General features: G+C 52.6%; 1 protein-coding gene across 1 annotated transcript; it reads left to right on the forward strand.

Annotated features, from left to right (window-relative positions):
• Positions 1 to 69: 69 nt before the first annotated feature.
• On the forward strand, positions 70 to 2839 carry LOC121852268 (cytosolic 5'-nucleotidase 1A-like; the record flags this gene model as incomplete). The annotated part of the gene is made up of 4 exons (XM_042346365.1): positions 70 to 199; positions 1746 to 1868; positions 1977 to 2161; positions 2492 to 2839. Coding segments are annotated over 4 exons (786 nt in total), but the record flags the coding sequence as incomplete, so codon positions are not given.
• Positions 2840 to 14401: the final 11562 nt, after the last annotated feature.

A 14401-nucleotide genomic window follows, 5' to 3' on the forward strand; every position in this document is an offset into this window, starting at 1 on the left:
AGTAAAAATGTGTGTATATAATTGACTGTCGACTAATCCCACTTACAAAGGTTATTTATGTTTCCAAAGGCCCTGGAGGCTGTCAATATCCGACTACGCCATCTTTACCCAGACAGTGACCAGATATTTGATGTGGTGCTAATGACCAATCACCACGCACAAGTTGGGGTCAGACTCATCAAAAGCATCAACCATTACGGTGAGTGTTCTAAATAAGCCATGCTGGACACTCGTGTTGCTAATAACTCACACTTTCAGATTCTTACTCTCTAAATTACAAAGACACATTGCAAACAGGAGCTGCCGTGGTGTAATGGTTAGTACACTGAATTTACAATACAGAGGTCGCCGGTACAGATATAATCCAATGGCAGGCTGATCGATGCCCGGCTGCGGTCAACCATGTTATGTATGCAGATCTGATAATTGCCACCCACTCTAAGAAGTTGGATACAATGCTGTAGAACCTGGAGCAATGCTACCGAGGGATGGGGCCTTATCATCAGCCCCACAAAAACAAAGCACCTGCTGGATATTTTATGTAATCGAATCATCCCTTCCACTCCCCATGAGTGATGGTGCAGTAGTGAGAGAATGAAGCGTTTCTGTACCTGTGGAGTGTGCTTATGACCAGCTGCGGTTTCGCAGGTCTCCAAATCAAGTGGCATCATTTATTCAGCTGCATAATGCTGTATGGAAGCAACTCGTCTATTGCTCCATATGAAACTCCGGCTCTTCTCAGAAAAAGTTATGCCCTCCCTTCTCTATACTTGTGAAATCTGAGCCCTTTCAGGAATATCGGTGCCAGTTTGAAAATTCCTCAGGCTTGCCTACGATCAATACTGGGTTTAACGAGACCTTGAAAAGAATCCTTGAAAGATATGCACATAGTCCTAATAGTGAGCTCCTCTGGCAGATGATGCTGCATTAGCCGGGTCCTGTAGCCCACATGCCCAGCCACTGCATGCCCAAGCAGCTTCTGTTTGACCGGTAGAGGGGGAAAAACAGGTGCTGCTCAGGCTAGAGAAGAGATGGACTGATGTGGGACAGAAGATTGTGGAGCTGATTGGAATTGCGGATGACTGGTACCAGTGGCGTTAAGATGGGCTTTTGTGGAGGAAGCTCGTGAATGCCTCTACTGGGCATTTGAAGGCTGTCGCCCTCCAGCAACAACGGAGAGCGGAGGAGCAATGCTCACAACAATGAGCGGAGCACTGGGTGGCTAATACGCAGCAAGTTGGCACAGTGGGAAGCACAGGTGGAGAATCTGCCAGTCATCTCAGTTGACCCATGGCATCTGGGTCTGTTCTGTGACCTTTTGCCAGTGAATCTTCGACATTTCACGTGGCTTTAAAGTACACGAAGCCTGGCACAAGCACCGTGGTGACATCACTAATAGTGATAAACGACAGTTGTTGTTGGTGATAATGGTGACCATGGTAGTGGTGGTGTTGATATTGGTGATGGCATATTTACAATGATGATGGCCATGGCAATCATAGTGTTGCACAATCCTCCAAATAAGATATAGTTGTGACGAAAATGGGTGGATAAACATAAATAGGATAAACGCTTTACTATGTCCCCCATCCATATAAAAGCAGATGTATTCTGTATTCGTAACGACCTTGGATGTATAAGGGTGTATTTCATATAAATCTTAGAGTTGCAAAGTGATGGTGTTAACAAATCATAAATGGTCGGTGTGGTAGATGCTGCACTAAACTTTACATGGCTCTCAACAGGTCTGAACATTGAGAGGTTTTGCATGACTGGTGGAAAAAGCCCAATTGGCTACCTCAAAGCGTATCTCACAAATTTGTACTTATCTGCCGATGCGGAAAAGGTGCAGGAAGCAATCGAGGAAGGTCAGTATAATTTTATTCACACGGATTACACATTTTGGAAATTTAAATAATATTCAGTGCATAACAGACGTGTTTCTCTCTGTAAAGTCTGATACTTCCTTTGCACAGGGATTGCTGCGGCAACCATGTTCAACCCACCGGAGGATCGCGTGTTAAAAAATGATGAGCTGCGTGTGGCGTTTGATGGCGACGCGGTACTCTTCTCAGATGAATCGGAGATAATAGTTAAGGAACATGGACTTGATACCTTCTTTGAACATGAAAAGAAGTTTGTCGACAATCCCCTTGCCCAGGTATAGCTCTGCACCTATTAATTTATTTTGACTCGCGGCAGAAATATTCATACGGTGAATGTAATGCGAGTGCGCTAATGAATGTGTAAGATATTTAACAAATGTTATATTACCTGCACTGTTGGACTTTGGAATTCCCTCCAATTGTCTATTTCCCCAAGCTCTTTTCACCAAGCTCTTTTCACCTTGCTCAATTGATTAAACATGTTAACCCTTATATATTACAACTTTGACATTGCTGTTTGTTGCTGGCATATTGGGCCTTTGGGGGGCAGTGCCAGCAACTGTATAACAAAAACATATATATCACATTTAATTATTTATCTCCAGGGCCCACTGAAGATGTTCTTGGAGACCCTAGGCCGCATGCAGAGAAAGTTTCACGTGAAAGGCGAGCGGCTGGGGTGCCCCATTCGCACTTACTTGGTAACCGCACGTAGCGCTGCCAGCTCGGGGGCTCGGGCCCTGAAGACCCTGCGGACGTGGGGCCTTGAGGTCGACGAAGCCCTCTTCTTGGCCGGTGCCCCGAAAGGACCGCTGCTTGAAAAGATCAGGCCCCATGTTTTTTTTGATGATCAAATGTTTCACGTCGAGGGTGCACACGAGCACGGCACTGTGGCGGCACATGTGCCGTTTGGAATTGGTCAAAAATACAATAAGTCTCAGAAAAAAAAGTAGAACGGCCAGTCTGGTTTTAACATCATGCAATTTAAGAGATAAATCTATCAATTTCTATGCTTACCTTTTTTTACTGTTTTTTGGTTGTTGGGGTTTTTGTTTTTCGTGTTTCTTCATTCTTGCCAACCGTCCATATTACAGGATGGAGGTGTTGCCAGGATTGGTATTGGCTGAGAGTAGGACACTCCTTGGGATATATTGTTTCATTCGCTGCTACTGCTGTGTGCTTTACTATGAACAAAAGCACTGTGGGAGTATATATTATATGGTAGACGTTAAAATGATTACATTGATCAATTCAGCATGAGCAACGGACCTCACCTTACGGTGTAGCATTTATCATTAGTCCTTTACATGACAACTGTTCCAAAGTAACATGTGTTTATACAAGAATAAACTTGACAAGCTTACTGTATAGGAAAACCATACGAGAGTGCCTTAATCTATAACAAAGTTGGGTGGAGTCAGGGATAGCGATGGTTTGCCACCCATTCAACTGCAAAATAATTTGTTCATCAGAAGTACATTTCATGTTTGTTATGGACACCTTTTATACTGAGTGTGGCCCTCTGCGTGTTTGCTCACGGTGCCCGCCTTCTTCCTCCGGCCTCCCCTTTCCCAGCCATCTCGCCCCACTTCAGGCGGTCTCATCCTCTCCCACCTCATCTACCACCCCCAACTGTCTTATATCTGGATTAAAGTAACGTAGTCTGAAATCCCCACTTGGTTGTTGTGTACTCTCCACTGACAGGTGATTTACTCATGTTCGGCATCACAACGTGATGAACTTCGTCAAATGTGTCAGTTGTCAAGACTTTATTCAGGAAGATAGGTGTACAATAATCCCTTGCCAACCGCGGGGGTTATGCTCCTATAAACTGCCGTGGTTGGCAATACTCAGGCTTTATGGGAAATAGGGGGTTAGGGCAACCGTAGCCACAGTCTCGAAACAATAACAAGCCTGAATGGGTCAAACCTGCCAAGTGGGCCGTGCAGTCCTTGAACTGTGCCGCTTGGCTCAATTTGCTTTTACGTGGGCCCCGACCACGTAAATAGATGTGATCTCAAGGGGTGAATGTAGAAGAGATGCTCTGTCAAATTGCTTTTGTTTAATGTACATAAATAATAAGAGTTCAACTTGGGATGGATGGACATAAGCTTATCCGAGCATACATTAAAACCTTGTAAAAAAAGCAAATGTTAACTCAAGGGAGGAAAGGGGCAGGGAATAATAGAAGGTGCTGGGCCCACAGAGCTGGACGACCCTCAAGGAGCAAGGATGATAATAAATGAGCCACGCTGGGCTGTGTCCACCGCTGAAACGAGGACGTAATCTGCATTGTGTGAGGCGGTGATGATGTATACCCCGCACATGGTCACTCACCTCAGCGAGCATGAAACATTCATCCCTAGTTGGAGGAGAATTCCGGTAGCATCTGTGGGGGATGATGTCCACCTCCCCGCTCCCAGTGAGCGGGCAGGGCGCGACGTCCACCCCCTCCACTCCCCCCTCCTCGTCGGCTGCCTCTCTCCGGGCCGCCGCTGATCAAGTGATCGGTCCCCCCACGCCAGCGCCCATTCTGAGGGACATAACTACTCGGCTGGCTCACCACCGCCCGGGGTTATCTCCACATGCTCACACACCCCACCACAAAAGGACAAGAACGAACGAGGTGTGCACGAGTGCGCCCCTGTAGGTGCGTTTTTCCCTCGCAAAGGTGAGCGCTGAACAAAACGGCGGCAGTATGAATATGCACACCTACCCCCCCCCCCTAATCCGTGTGCCCGCAAATCTAATGCTAGCGGAAAAGGATAGGCGCTATTTTTACTGTCTAAACGCGCTGCATAAAGCGCGCTGTATAAACAACGCGAGCGTAAACACGCGCAAACGATGGCGGCTGCAGTACACGTGCGTCACGCGCACGCTCAAATCACCACACCCACTCTGCAGCCCTGCACCCGCTCTCACGCCGGGCACACCATCGCTCCACGCAGACGCACCACACAGATCACAGACGCTACGCCGAGGGTCTGCCCACACACAAATCACACTACACCGATATTCTGAACTAGAGTTTATTAATGGCGCCAATACACATTACCCTGAGGAATATTTCGCGAGGACAGCCTAGCGTAACTCTGCCTATGAACCCAGCTACTCAAACGTCCTACCCCGTACCTTGAAACTGGAATCGCGGCGTCCCATGGACGCTGAGAAAATTGGAGGGAGAATGACGAGAGAAGTCTTGCCCAATCACTGTCTCGCAGCAGCACTCGCTGGCATCACACGGATGTTGTGAGCGGCTTGAAGAGGCAGGACAGCAGGCAGGAAGTGGGTCGTGACAGCCTGGAGGTTGGAGACAATCTCCAAGCTGTCACGGGGCTCCCACCTTTATTCTCCCGTGCCCAGTTGTTCGAGACTTCGGTTTTTCTCTTTACGCCTAATATTCCACCCTTCGTCCTCCCCCCAATGTTGTGAGTAACTCATTGCGGTTGGCCGAAGGAACCTTTTTTTTTGCGCCCGTACAATTTAAAGCCAATTTAGGGGCACCGCAATGTAACCTGTCCTGTGGGGGTCGGCCAATCTCCTGGCACCGGGAAACCTAGGGGCCCTTCGGATTAAAACCCGATGTACCAGGCAACCTCCCACCAGGACACTACGTGGGTGCGCTGCATGCGGGTGTGTGTTCAGTGCAGGTGGCCGGGAAGGGATTGCGGCGTTCGCGTCGCACCGCGGTCGTGGCACCACACATCTGCTGCTCCGAAGTTGTGAGATTGATTGCTTCGGGCATGGAGGCCGATGCAAGAGTGGAGGCTGCCGCAGGCATTTCGTCCAGCACGGTTGAGGTACTGGTCAGCTGCGGCAGCTTCTGACCAACCTGATGGTAACAATAATGAAGTTGGTGGTGATGGCAATGATGATGGAGTGATGTAATCGGCTAGTGTGCTGGTACTAGGTGGATTATTATATCAAAAGATTGAATCAAATAGCGGCTTGAGACCATCCAGCAGTGGAGACATGAATCTCGAAGAGGTGACAAGGTTCGAGGGAAGGCATCTGTGGTACTCGCTAGCTTCTTCAGTTTAGGTAGCCGTGTTTGCCCGGTATTGTAGAAACACGCATGCAATCAGGGGTGGGACACGAGCACATGGCGATTGCACAGATTGACACCGTCCGTGCTGCCTTTATGCAACCCTCTGCTACCAAGTTACACCACGAGCCTTGAAGCTTGACTCAATACAACATCTTGGTCCAGCTCGGTTAAACAATGAAAAGGAATTAAGGGAAACTGTGATGCCACAGTGGCGAAGCGGCTCTGCCGGTGCCCCACCTGCCAACCCACCACCATCAAGCAGCCTGGTCGACACTGCTCTTCCCTCTCCACCACCCACATGAACACACGCACACACCCCCACATAGAGCCTCGCGGGGAAGTCGCCTGGCCCACAGGTTTTCCCCAGGAATTGACCGAGGCTTCCTCCAGGTTGAATGGCGCTGCGGCACCGTGAATTAACGTGGAATTACACGGTCACGACGAGGCTACTCAGCCCCGTGGTTAAGACACACAACACACACAGGTTAGCAGGTAGGTAGGGGGCGGAGCCACGAACGGCGGGAAATCAGGGCGGGCGTCGAATTGGCAGGACAATTGTGCTTGTGCACCAAAGCCGCAGCCCCGCGGCAGTCCCTTTGATATGGAAATCGGAATGGGAAACGACGCTGAGAGCACCGAGGCAAGAGATGAGGCTGGGCGAAAGGAGCCAGAGCGATCTGATTGGCCAGGAAGGCCGCGGGATTAACCACCCGGACCCTTTGATGTAGTAGACAATAAAAGGGCCATATAGAGGGAAAGAGGTCGGTTCTTCTCATGTCAGCCATCGGGACGGTCGACTCTCCAGTCCAGCCACTCGAACGTCCGTGTGACGAGTCGATGTGCTGTGAGGACGGGCCATATGAGTCGAACGATGAGTACGAGAGAGAGGGAGATAGTGAATAGCATAAGAACCCCTTGAGAGGGTAACTCGAAGCCGGGCGAATTGGGTTCAGATTGTCGAGAGACAGAGTGGTTTCCTTGCAGATTTCAGCTCCGAGCCATGTAGAGGGTAATCTCAGTCACACGGGGAATAAACCATTAGTAATCAATAAACCGTTTCGTGTGTTTTCTGCGAAGTGTGGAGAGAGTGGTAACGTGGTGTGTGTACAGGCGTTCGTAAAGAGCGCGTGCGTATTCAGTGATAAAACGACCACACGTCGGTGCCGTTGTTTGCGCGCGAGGGCGTATTTACTCACGTGTTGCGCTCGCCCATGCGTGCTCACTCGGGGCTTAACATGCATGCCGTATCATCCGTAGCATGCGGTTGCCCTGGGAATTAACGGGCAGGTCCTCCGGCCGCTGATCCACTATTGCACGGGAGCGGCAGCGTAGCGTTCACCGCCCGCGCCGCGCGGGTGTCGCGTAGAGATAAATCGGCCGAGGTGAGCCATGCGCAGGCAGCTGCCGCGCAATTTTTAGTGTGTGCACGGGGCTGAGCAGCAACGTGCGGGTAGTTCCTATTAATGTTTAAGGGAATGCACGCGGAGGGTGTGTGAATGACCGAGGCGGCCAAGAGCCAGCGAGAGTTGTCTCATAGAGGAGAAGCGGCAGTGACGAGAGGCATGAAGAAGAGGAGGGAGGGGGAGAGGAATTGGGGGGCAGTAGCCCCAACAAAACTTTGTCTGTGGTGGGCTCTTTGCAGCACGTCAATGGTGAACTGTTTCTAAGCACCTTATTTCTTACCACTTAACCAAATTTTGCAAGGACAGTATAAGCCAGAAAATCACTGTCTCAATTTCTACAGTTACAGGACGTAAGCGAGTAGTCGTGTCATTTCAGTTAGGGCGACCGATTCGTGAGCGCCTTTGGCGTTCACTCAATTTGACACAGATGCACTCTTGCACGTCCAACATTCGCGTAGTCGGGTAATGGAGAAAACAAAGTTTCCCGTCCAACAGAAAGCAGAACGCGTCGAAACACGCCCCTTACTTCCTGGACACCCCCACGGGTCCACAAACAACCATCTCTACTTCGCCTGTGCACGCCAGTGTATGGCGACCACTGAGCGAACTGTTGGAGGTGCCGTTTGCAAGCGATTAGGGGCATGGACGGCAGCGGTAAGAGGGTAGTGCAAGCCTCCCCTTTGATACCCTCGTCGAGCGAGCGCTTGAGTGCGAGGAGCTCTCCCGCGAGCGAGCGCAACTCCAAGGGTCGGGACGAAAGTGCGCCATCGCGAGCCTGCTCCCAGACGAGGAGGAGGAGCTCGCCAGCGCAATAAGGGGACGGGCAAGGGAGCCCCAGAGACTCCGTGAGAAAACCCCGGGGTGGGTAACCGGGATACAGACCGGCATCGGGGGGATAAACGACAGGATAACCCAAGTAGATGACAAAATGAGCCGAAATATGACCAAGCTGTAGTCCTCCGTTGAGACCATCCAGTCCGAGGTGGGGGAGCTACACTCCACGGTAGGAGGGCTAACTGGAAGGGTAGCCCAATTAGAAGCAGAGTATGAGCAGCAGCGCACTGGGGGAGGAGGGAGTGGGCAGAGAGCCCACTACGGAGCCGCCACCCTTCCCCCTGCATGCCATATATGCGACCAACGGGGGCACCGCCTGAGGGACTATCCTCAGATCGCCCGAGCTAGACAAGAGCTAAGGTCAAACACTAAGGCCTCCCTAGAGAGGGGACCACCAGGGGATGAAATCGACGTAGCCCCGACACAAACAAGCTGTAATGATAATAGCGAGCGAGTGACCCCCACGCAGATTCCAGCAACGACACCAAGAAACGCGGCGACTCCTGGCGACTGGCTACAGGAGCTGGTGGCGGGAATCACGGGGCCACGTCGCTGGTGGAAGGGCAGGTCAACGGGCGGCGTACCCGGATCCTGCTGGATACGCTGGCGGTGGCCTCGCTCATGAGTGTGGCGCACTGCAGCATGATCGGGGTCGACGTGAGCCGCCTGCAGGCCCCGGACCGCGTACTGCACACGGCGAGCGGAGCCGGGATGGGGCTACTGGGGAGGGCCACCCTGGAGGTCCGCATAGGTCGCCAGGTGTGCACCCAGGAGTTCTACGTCTCGAGTGTGTTGTGCCACGAGTGTATCGCAGGTACCGACCTCCTGGAAAAGCTGGGGCTTAACGTGCAGCCTCGCCAGCGATGCGCCACCCTGGAGGGCAGCGGGGAGCGGGTTCCGTTCCTAGGACAAGAACCGAATTGCCCCCTCTTCGCACCCGTGGCCACTACCCCGTCACCATCGGGCCGTTTGCCGAGATGCTGGTGCCGGTGGCAACACCCTCCACCGACCCCACGCATCGGGTGAGGTAATGCTAACTCCTCACCCAGAGTTGGCGAAACAGTACGAGGTTGTGGGGTCAGCCACGTTAGTAAACACAGATGGGGGCCGATTGTTTATGCGGGTGTTTAACCCCCACAGTCCTGTTTATACATACAGGTAGGAACAACAGATTCCACACTGCCCACCAGGGATTATTTGTCTGTCTGTCTGTCGTGAATCTTATTCGCTGCGTTAACTCTCCCATGCCACTCGAGGCCATATTGGTGCCAGTCCTTTCCCACCCCACCACCTCTGTGCTCTCTCCCTCCCCCACCGATGGTGCTTCAAACAATGGCGAATAGGCTTCAACGTAAATATTAAGAGTCTTCTATTAAGAGTCTTCAAGGCGGTACGTGACTCCACAGATATTTGCTTTATCACTAAAAACACCATGAGTATATTGATAAGCTTTTTTCTCGTATCTCTTGGCGCAGAATAAGCTGCCTATGCACATATAATAGCGTATTGTAAGTTAGAGTACTGGCGAAGCGTACTCAGTGTTTTGTATCTCCTGCACTTTTATTATCGATTTGTACCGTTTGCTTATGGAATATTGTATTGATTCCTAAGTCATGGAATCTCTAATCTTCTACTTTTTGAGTACTTGATCAAACTGCTTGGCGCATGGCACGCATTTTTACAGACGCATGTTCCAATGTCATTGTTCTGATATAAACAATATAATAAACGTACACCACTTGGTCAAGCCACTGCTAGATGAAGGCCTAACCACGCCATGTCAGTCATTGAGCTTGTTTTGACCATACTTCACTCCGGTCATTGTGGGTGTGCTGAAGATTGGTAATGTTTTTTTAATAGGCTTTTGTGCATGCAATTATCGCAGCACCCTTAAAAATTCAATGAACATCCCTAACTGGACATGTGTGCATGGTGGCAATGGCTGCCTGTGGCCATGTTTACGATTCAACTGGAGTCCCCCCCCCCACTCCCAGCACACTTTCCAGTTTTTCAATTAATTGTGATAGATTTAGAGTCATTATTTCATTATTTTTATTTCATTTTGACCATCTCTATTTTAATTCATACAGTTATTTTTTGGTTACTTTACTTTTCCTCAATGCAACATTGCAAAAATGCAAGTAGAGTTTTAATTAGGCTTGGCCAAGACACATCGTGGCTAAAAGGGATAATAGCAAAGGGACAGAACTTGGGATGGAATGTCAACCGATGGAAAAAACACATGTGAGAAAATAACCACCACAGAGATGAAGCAATGAAATCATCTCATGCGCATGAGCTGGGTGGATCACAAGATCATGAGGGATGGTGACAATATCGGGGAAAATATTGGGGAACTTTTTCTCCCAGCAGTAGATTGAGCATGGTTGATGATGATGATTAACATTGGCATGGGGATGTTCGCAACCATCGGCGACGTCTGGCCACAGTACGGCGCGGGCGCACAATAAAGGACGAGATGCCCGAAGAGGGTGCTGCCCAACTGGAGCACGCGCGCGTCTCGTTGGCTGCCCGACGTGCCGCGCCCCAGACGCCCGCGCCCCAGACGCTGAAAGAGCGTGCTGCCCGACTGAAGCGCGCGTGCGTCGCGCGTGCGTCGCATTGGCTGCCCGACATGCCGCGCCCCAGACGCCCGAAAAGCGTGCTGCCCGACTGGAGTGCACGCGCTGTCGCGCATAGTCGAAGGCCGAGAAGCGACGCATATTGCAGTTTGCTTGACTGCAAAAGTTTTCTGGCGCGATCGTCGACGTTCAGTGCAACCATCGGCGGTGTGGAGAAAGTGGGGATGTTCGCAACCATCGGCGACGTCTGGCCACAGTACGGCGGCGGGCGCACAATAAAGGACGAGATGCCCGAAGAGGGTGCTGCCCAACTGGAGCACGCGCGCGTCTGTTGGCTGCCCGACGTGCCGCGCCCCAGACGCCCGAAAAGCGTGCTGCCCGACTGGAGCGCGCGTGCGTCGCGTTGGCTGCCCGAATGCCGCGCCCCAGACGCCCGAAGAGCGTGCTGCCCGACTGGAGCGCGCGCGAGTCGCGAAGGCCGAGAAGCGACGCATCAGCGTCGATACTGAGGACGCCATGCTGGCGTCTCTGGCCGAGACCGCTCTCGCTGAGCAGGACCCTAGTGAGGAGACCGTCAGGTTCCTGGCGAAGTCGCAAAATTTCGCGAAGGATCCGCGTCTGGCGCTGCTGTATTTCCACCTGTGCGCAAACCATCCCGACGACTTTGTTTTCAATGATGAGAGCCTGCATGGGCCTAACGGACCCGCGGTCTGCGAGCGGATCCTGCGAGCCATTGGCGGCGCGGTAGGCCACGACGACGCTGTGCACTGTCAGCGCAGTGCGGCTGCCCGTGACCCCGGCACGGGCACATCGCGGCGTGCGCGTCATGCAATGAGTTTCTCTTTGAGGCCAATAAGACCATCGTCGACGCCGGCCCCGTCGAACAGCTTCCCATTGTGTTCCGCCTCACCAATGAGCAAGTCGCCGAGCAGTGCACCCTGCCGGAGCATCTCGTTGAACGGCACGTCTCCGTGCTGCGCGTGAACGACGTCCGGTACCATCTCAATCCGGATCTCGTGCCCGACATCAACAACGTCGTCCTGTGCTCAACCTGTGCGAAAAATCCGGCCGATCATGACTTCAGCCTCTACAACGGGCACGACTATGGTCGGCGGGGGTCGCTGCCCAAAGTGAACAGCACGACGCTCAACGCGATTTTACCCGCCCGAGCCTTCAATATTGACATCTTGATAAGGGCCAGCCACTCAATGGGGAACGCCATTTGTTTCATGCAAGACGGTCCTGTCGAGGTGGCCAACGTGCTGCCCCGGGTTTCCCCAGTGCAACGCCCGCAGGTGACCTTTCTCGGGCCGCGCGACGCCTGGCGGAAGGCACAGGCTCGTTTCCGCGACATGTACAACATCGACGTCACCGGAGCGTACTAGTGGCTCGAGTTCTGGACTGGGGTCAAACATCCGCGATTCGACGGCATTACCATCGACAATTCCTCCGAAATGCGCCGACGCCTGGACGAGGAGGGTGCCGCCATCGAGAACGAAGTCCATCTGCAATGACGATGTTGACGTCGCTGCAATGAATGCGCACGTCGACGATGACGACGTCAACAACGACGTGCCAGAGTCGCCGGCCAGCACACGGGCTGTGACCTTGTTCACGCGGCGGTCTTGCCCAAACAATCTCTCCTCAGTGGCGGCGTCAACCTGGCGCTGCAGGTGCTGAACTACATCATTCACCCCGACGACAAGAATGCCGGAGATCATGTTCCCCCTCCTATCGCGGTGGTTTCACGCGGCGACGACCCAATCGTCGAGTGGGACGAGAACGACGTCCTCATGTCGGCGGTTTTCGCGTCTTTGTTCCTTCTGGGCAAGGGATTGTCCAAGGGCACGTTGCGGCCAAATATACATTCGACGAAATGGCGAATGGACATTGGCAAAACGGAATGTGGCAACTACGCGCGGGACCACAGGCTCGCAAGCCACTCGTCCCGCGCGGGAAACGGTCGTGGCCAGAGGAGCCAGCTCCGACGCCGCAAGAGTCTGCTGTGGCGGTGAAGCGGCGACCAAGCCCACCTCCGCCCGGCGTCACTCCACGTTGTCCGCCCCCTGTCTCGGTCGAACACGTTGTCTTCGTTCCGGGGTACGGAAGGCTGTTCCCGAACGACTTCCGCTGCTTACAACCTGGCCAGTGGTTGAACGACACCATCATCAACCTGTTCGGGCAGTTCTACTGCCTGCCGCGAGCGGCATACGTCCACCTGTTTAACACGTTCCTGTACACAAAGTTCTTGGCGGGCCATCTCGACGACTTGAATTGCGTCTTCGACGGCGTGTCTTCCAGGCCGGTGTGGATCATACCGATCCACGACCAGTCGCACTGGCAGATCTTGGTCATCGTCAACGCCACGTGCCCACCAAGGTCGACTGCCATGCTGTTAGACTCAATGGCTGCATGCGGGCAGTCGCGCAACGCCAAGAACATCGCGGCCTTCGCCAGCATGGTGGTGAACCGGGTCGTGCGCGCCGAATCGGTGAGCACGCCGGTGGCGATCACCACCGTGGCAATCACCACGGTGCTTGTGCCGCAGCAACCGAACGGCTACGACTGTGGCGTCTACGCCCTGCTCAACATCATGCACCTGGTGCGCCATTACGACAACATCGTGGCCGTTCAAGGACCAGGTCAGGTGGATTGGCGCGCGTGGTACACGCAGGAGGCGGCGTCACAGCACAGGCGCGACCTGCTGCAACAGCTACATGAACTTAAAGACCTACATCAATAAATCAACAATCATCATCTGATGCAATAGTAACAGCTACAACTTCCAACATGACTACGGTATCCAACACGGATCGCACGAATGCGCTGTCCAACCAAGTTCCTACCTGCCCACTCCGAAGGAACGTGTTTATTTAGTCGTATCTGTTGACTCTATAGTAATATCCACTGACTATAGTAGTAACTACTAACTCTATAGTAGTAACTGCTGACTCTATAGTATTGTAGTGACTGACTCATATACACTAAAAGTAGGAGGCACTAACAGTTCACACTTGGTAACTACGGTTTCCCAGTCAGGACAGCTGGTAGACTGCCTGACTGGCAATGCAGAGATGGTTAAGATGGAGTTGACGGCGAAGACTCCAGCAGGACGACGGGGATCCCACTCCAAACGACAGCCCGGAGGTCCCCTCCTGGGGCCCCTCTTATCCTGTCAGCATGGCCTGGCTCCGCCCCCAGCCACGCCCCCTTCTGGAACCTACTAGCAGTTTCTTGATGTGTCCTGTCCGTAACCTTTCCCCTACATCCCTCTTGGCCTATCACGTGACCAGCTGTCAGTCAGGGCTGACAGCAGGTAAGCTGCAGATCCCCTTCCCTGCCAGCATGCTTCTATGTGACCGATTCAATGTGTATACAGTAGTATCTACTCACCATAGTAGTGTTATAGCGCAAATGATGATGCAGAGGCAGGTCTTCTTAAGGGCTTACGCCAGGGTTTATTAGGGGCTTACGCCTCAGGGATATTAAGGGCTTACGCCTAACACTGGACGGGCTAGCATATATCTCCCAGGGGTAGGGTACTGGGAATCCTACACACCGACTGCCCGGGCTCTTCCCACTGCACCGACCAAGGGCTAAACCAACATTGGCCGGCCGGGTAAAGCAGCAACTCCTAGCCTCGTGCTA

Source organism: Callorhinchus milii, unplaced genomic scaffold (assembly GCF_018977255.1).
Source record: "Callorhinchus milii isolate IMCB2004 unplaced genomic scaffold, IMCB_Cmil_1.0 Scaffold669, whole genome shotgun sequence".
NCBI classification, from domain to species: domain Eukaryota; kingdom Metazoa; phylum Chordata; class Chondrichthyes; order Chimaeriformes; family Callorhinchidae; genus Callorhinchus; species Callorhinchus milii.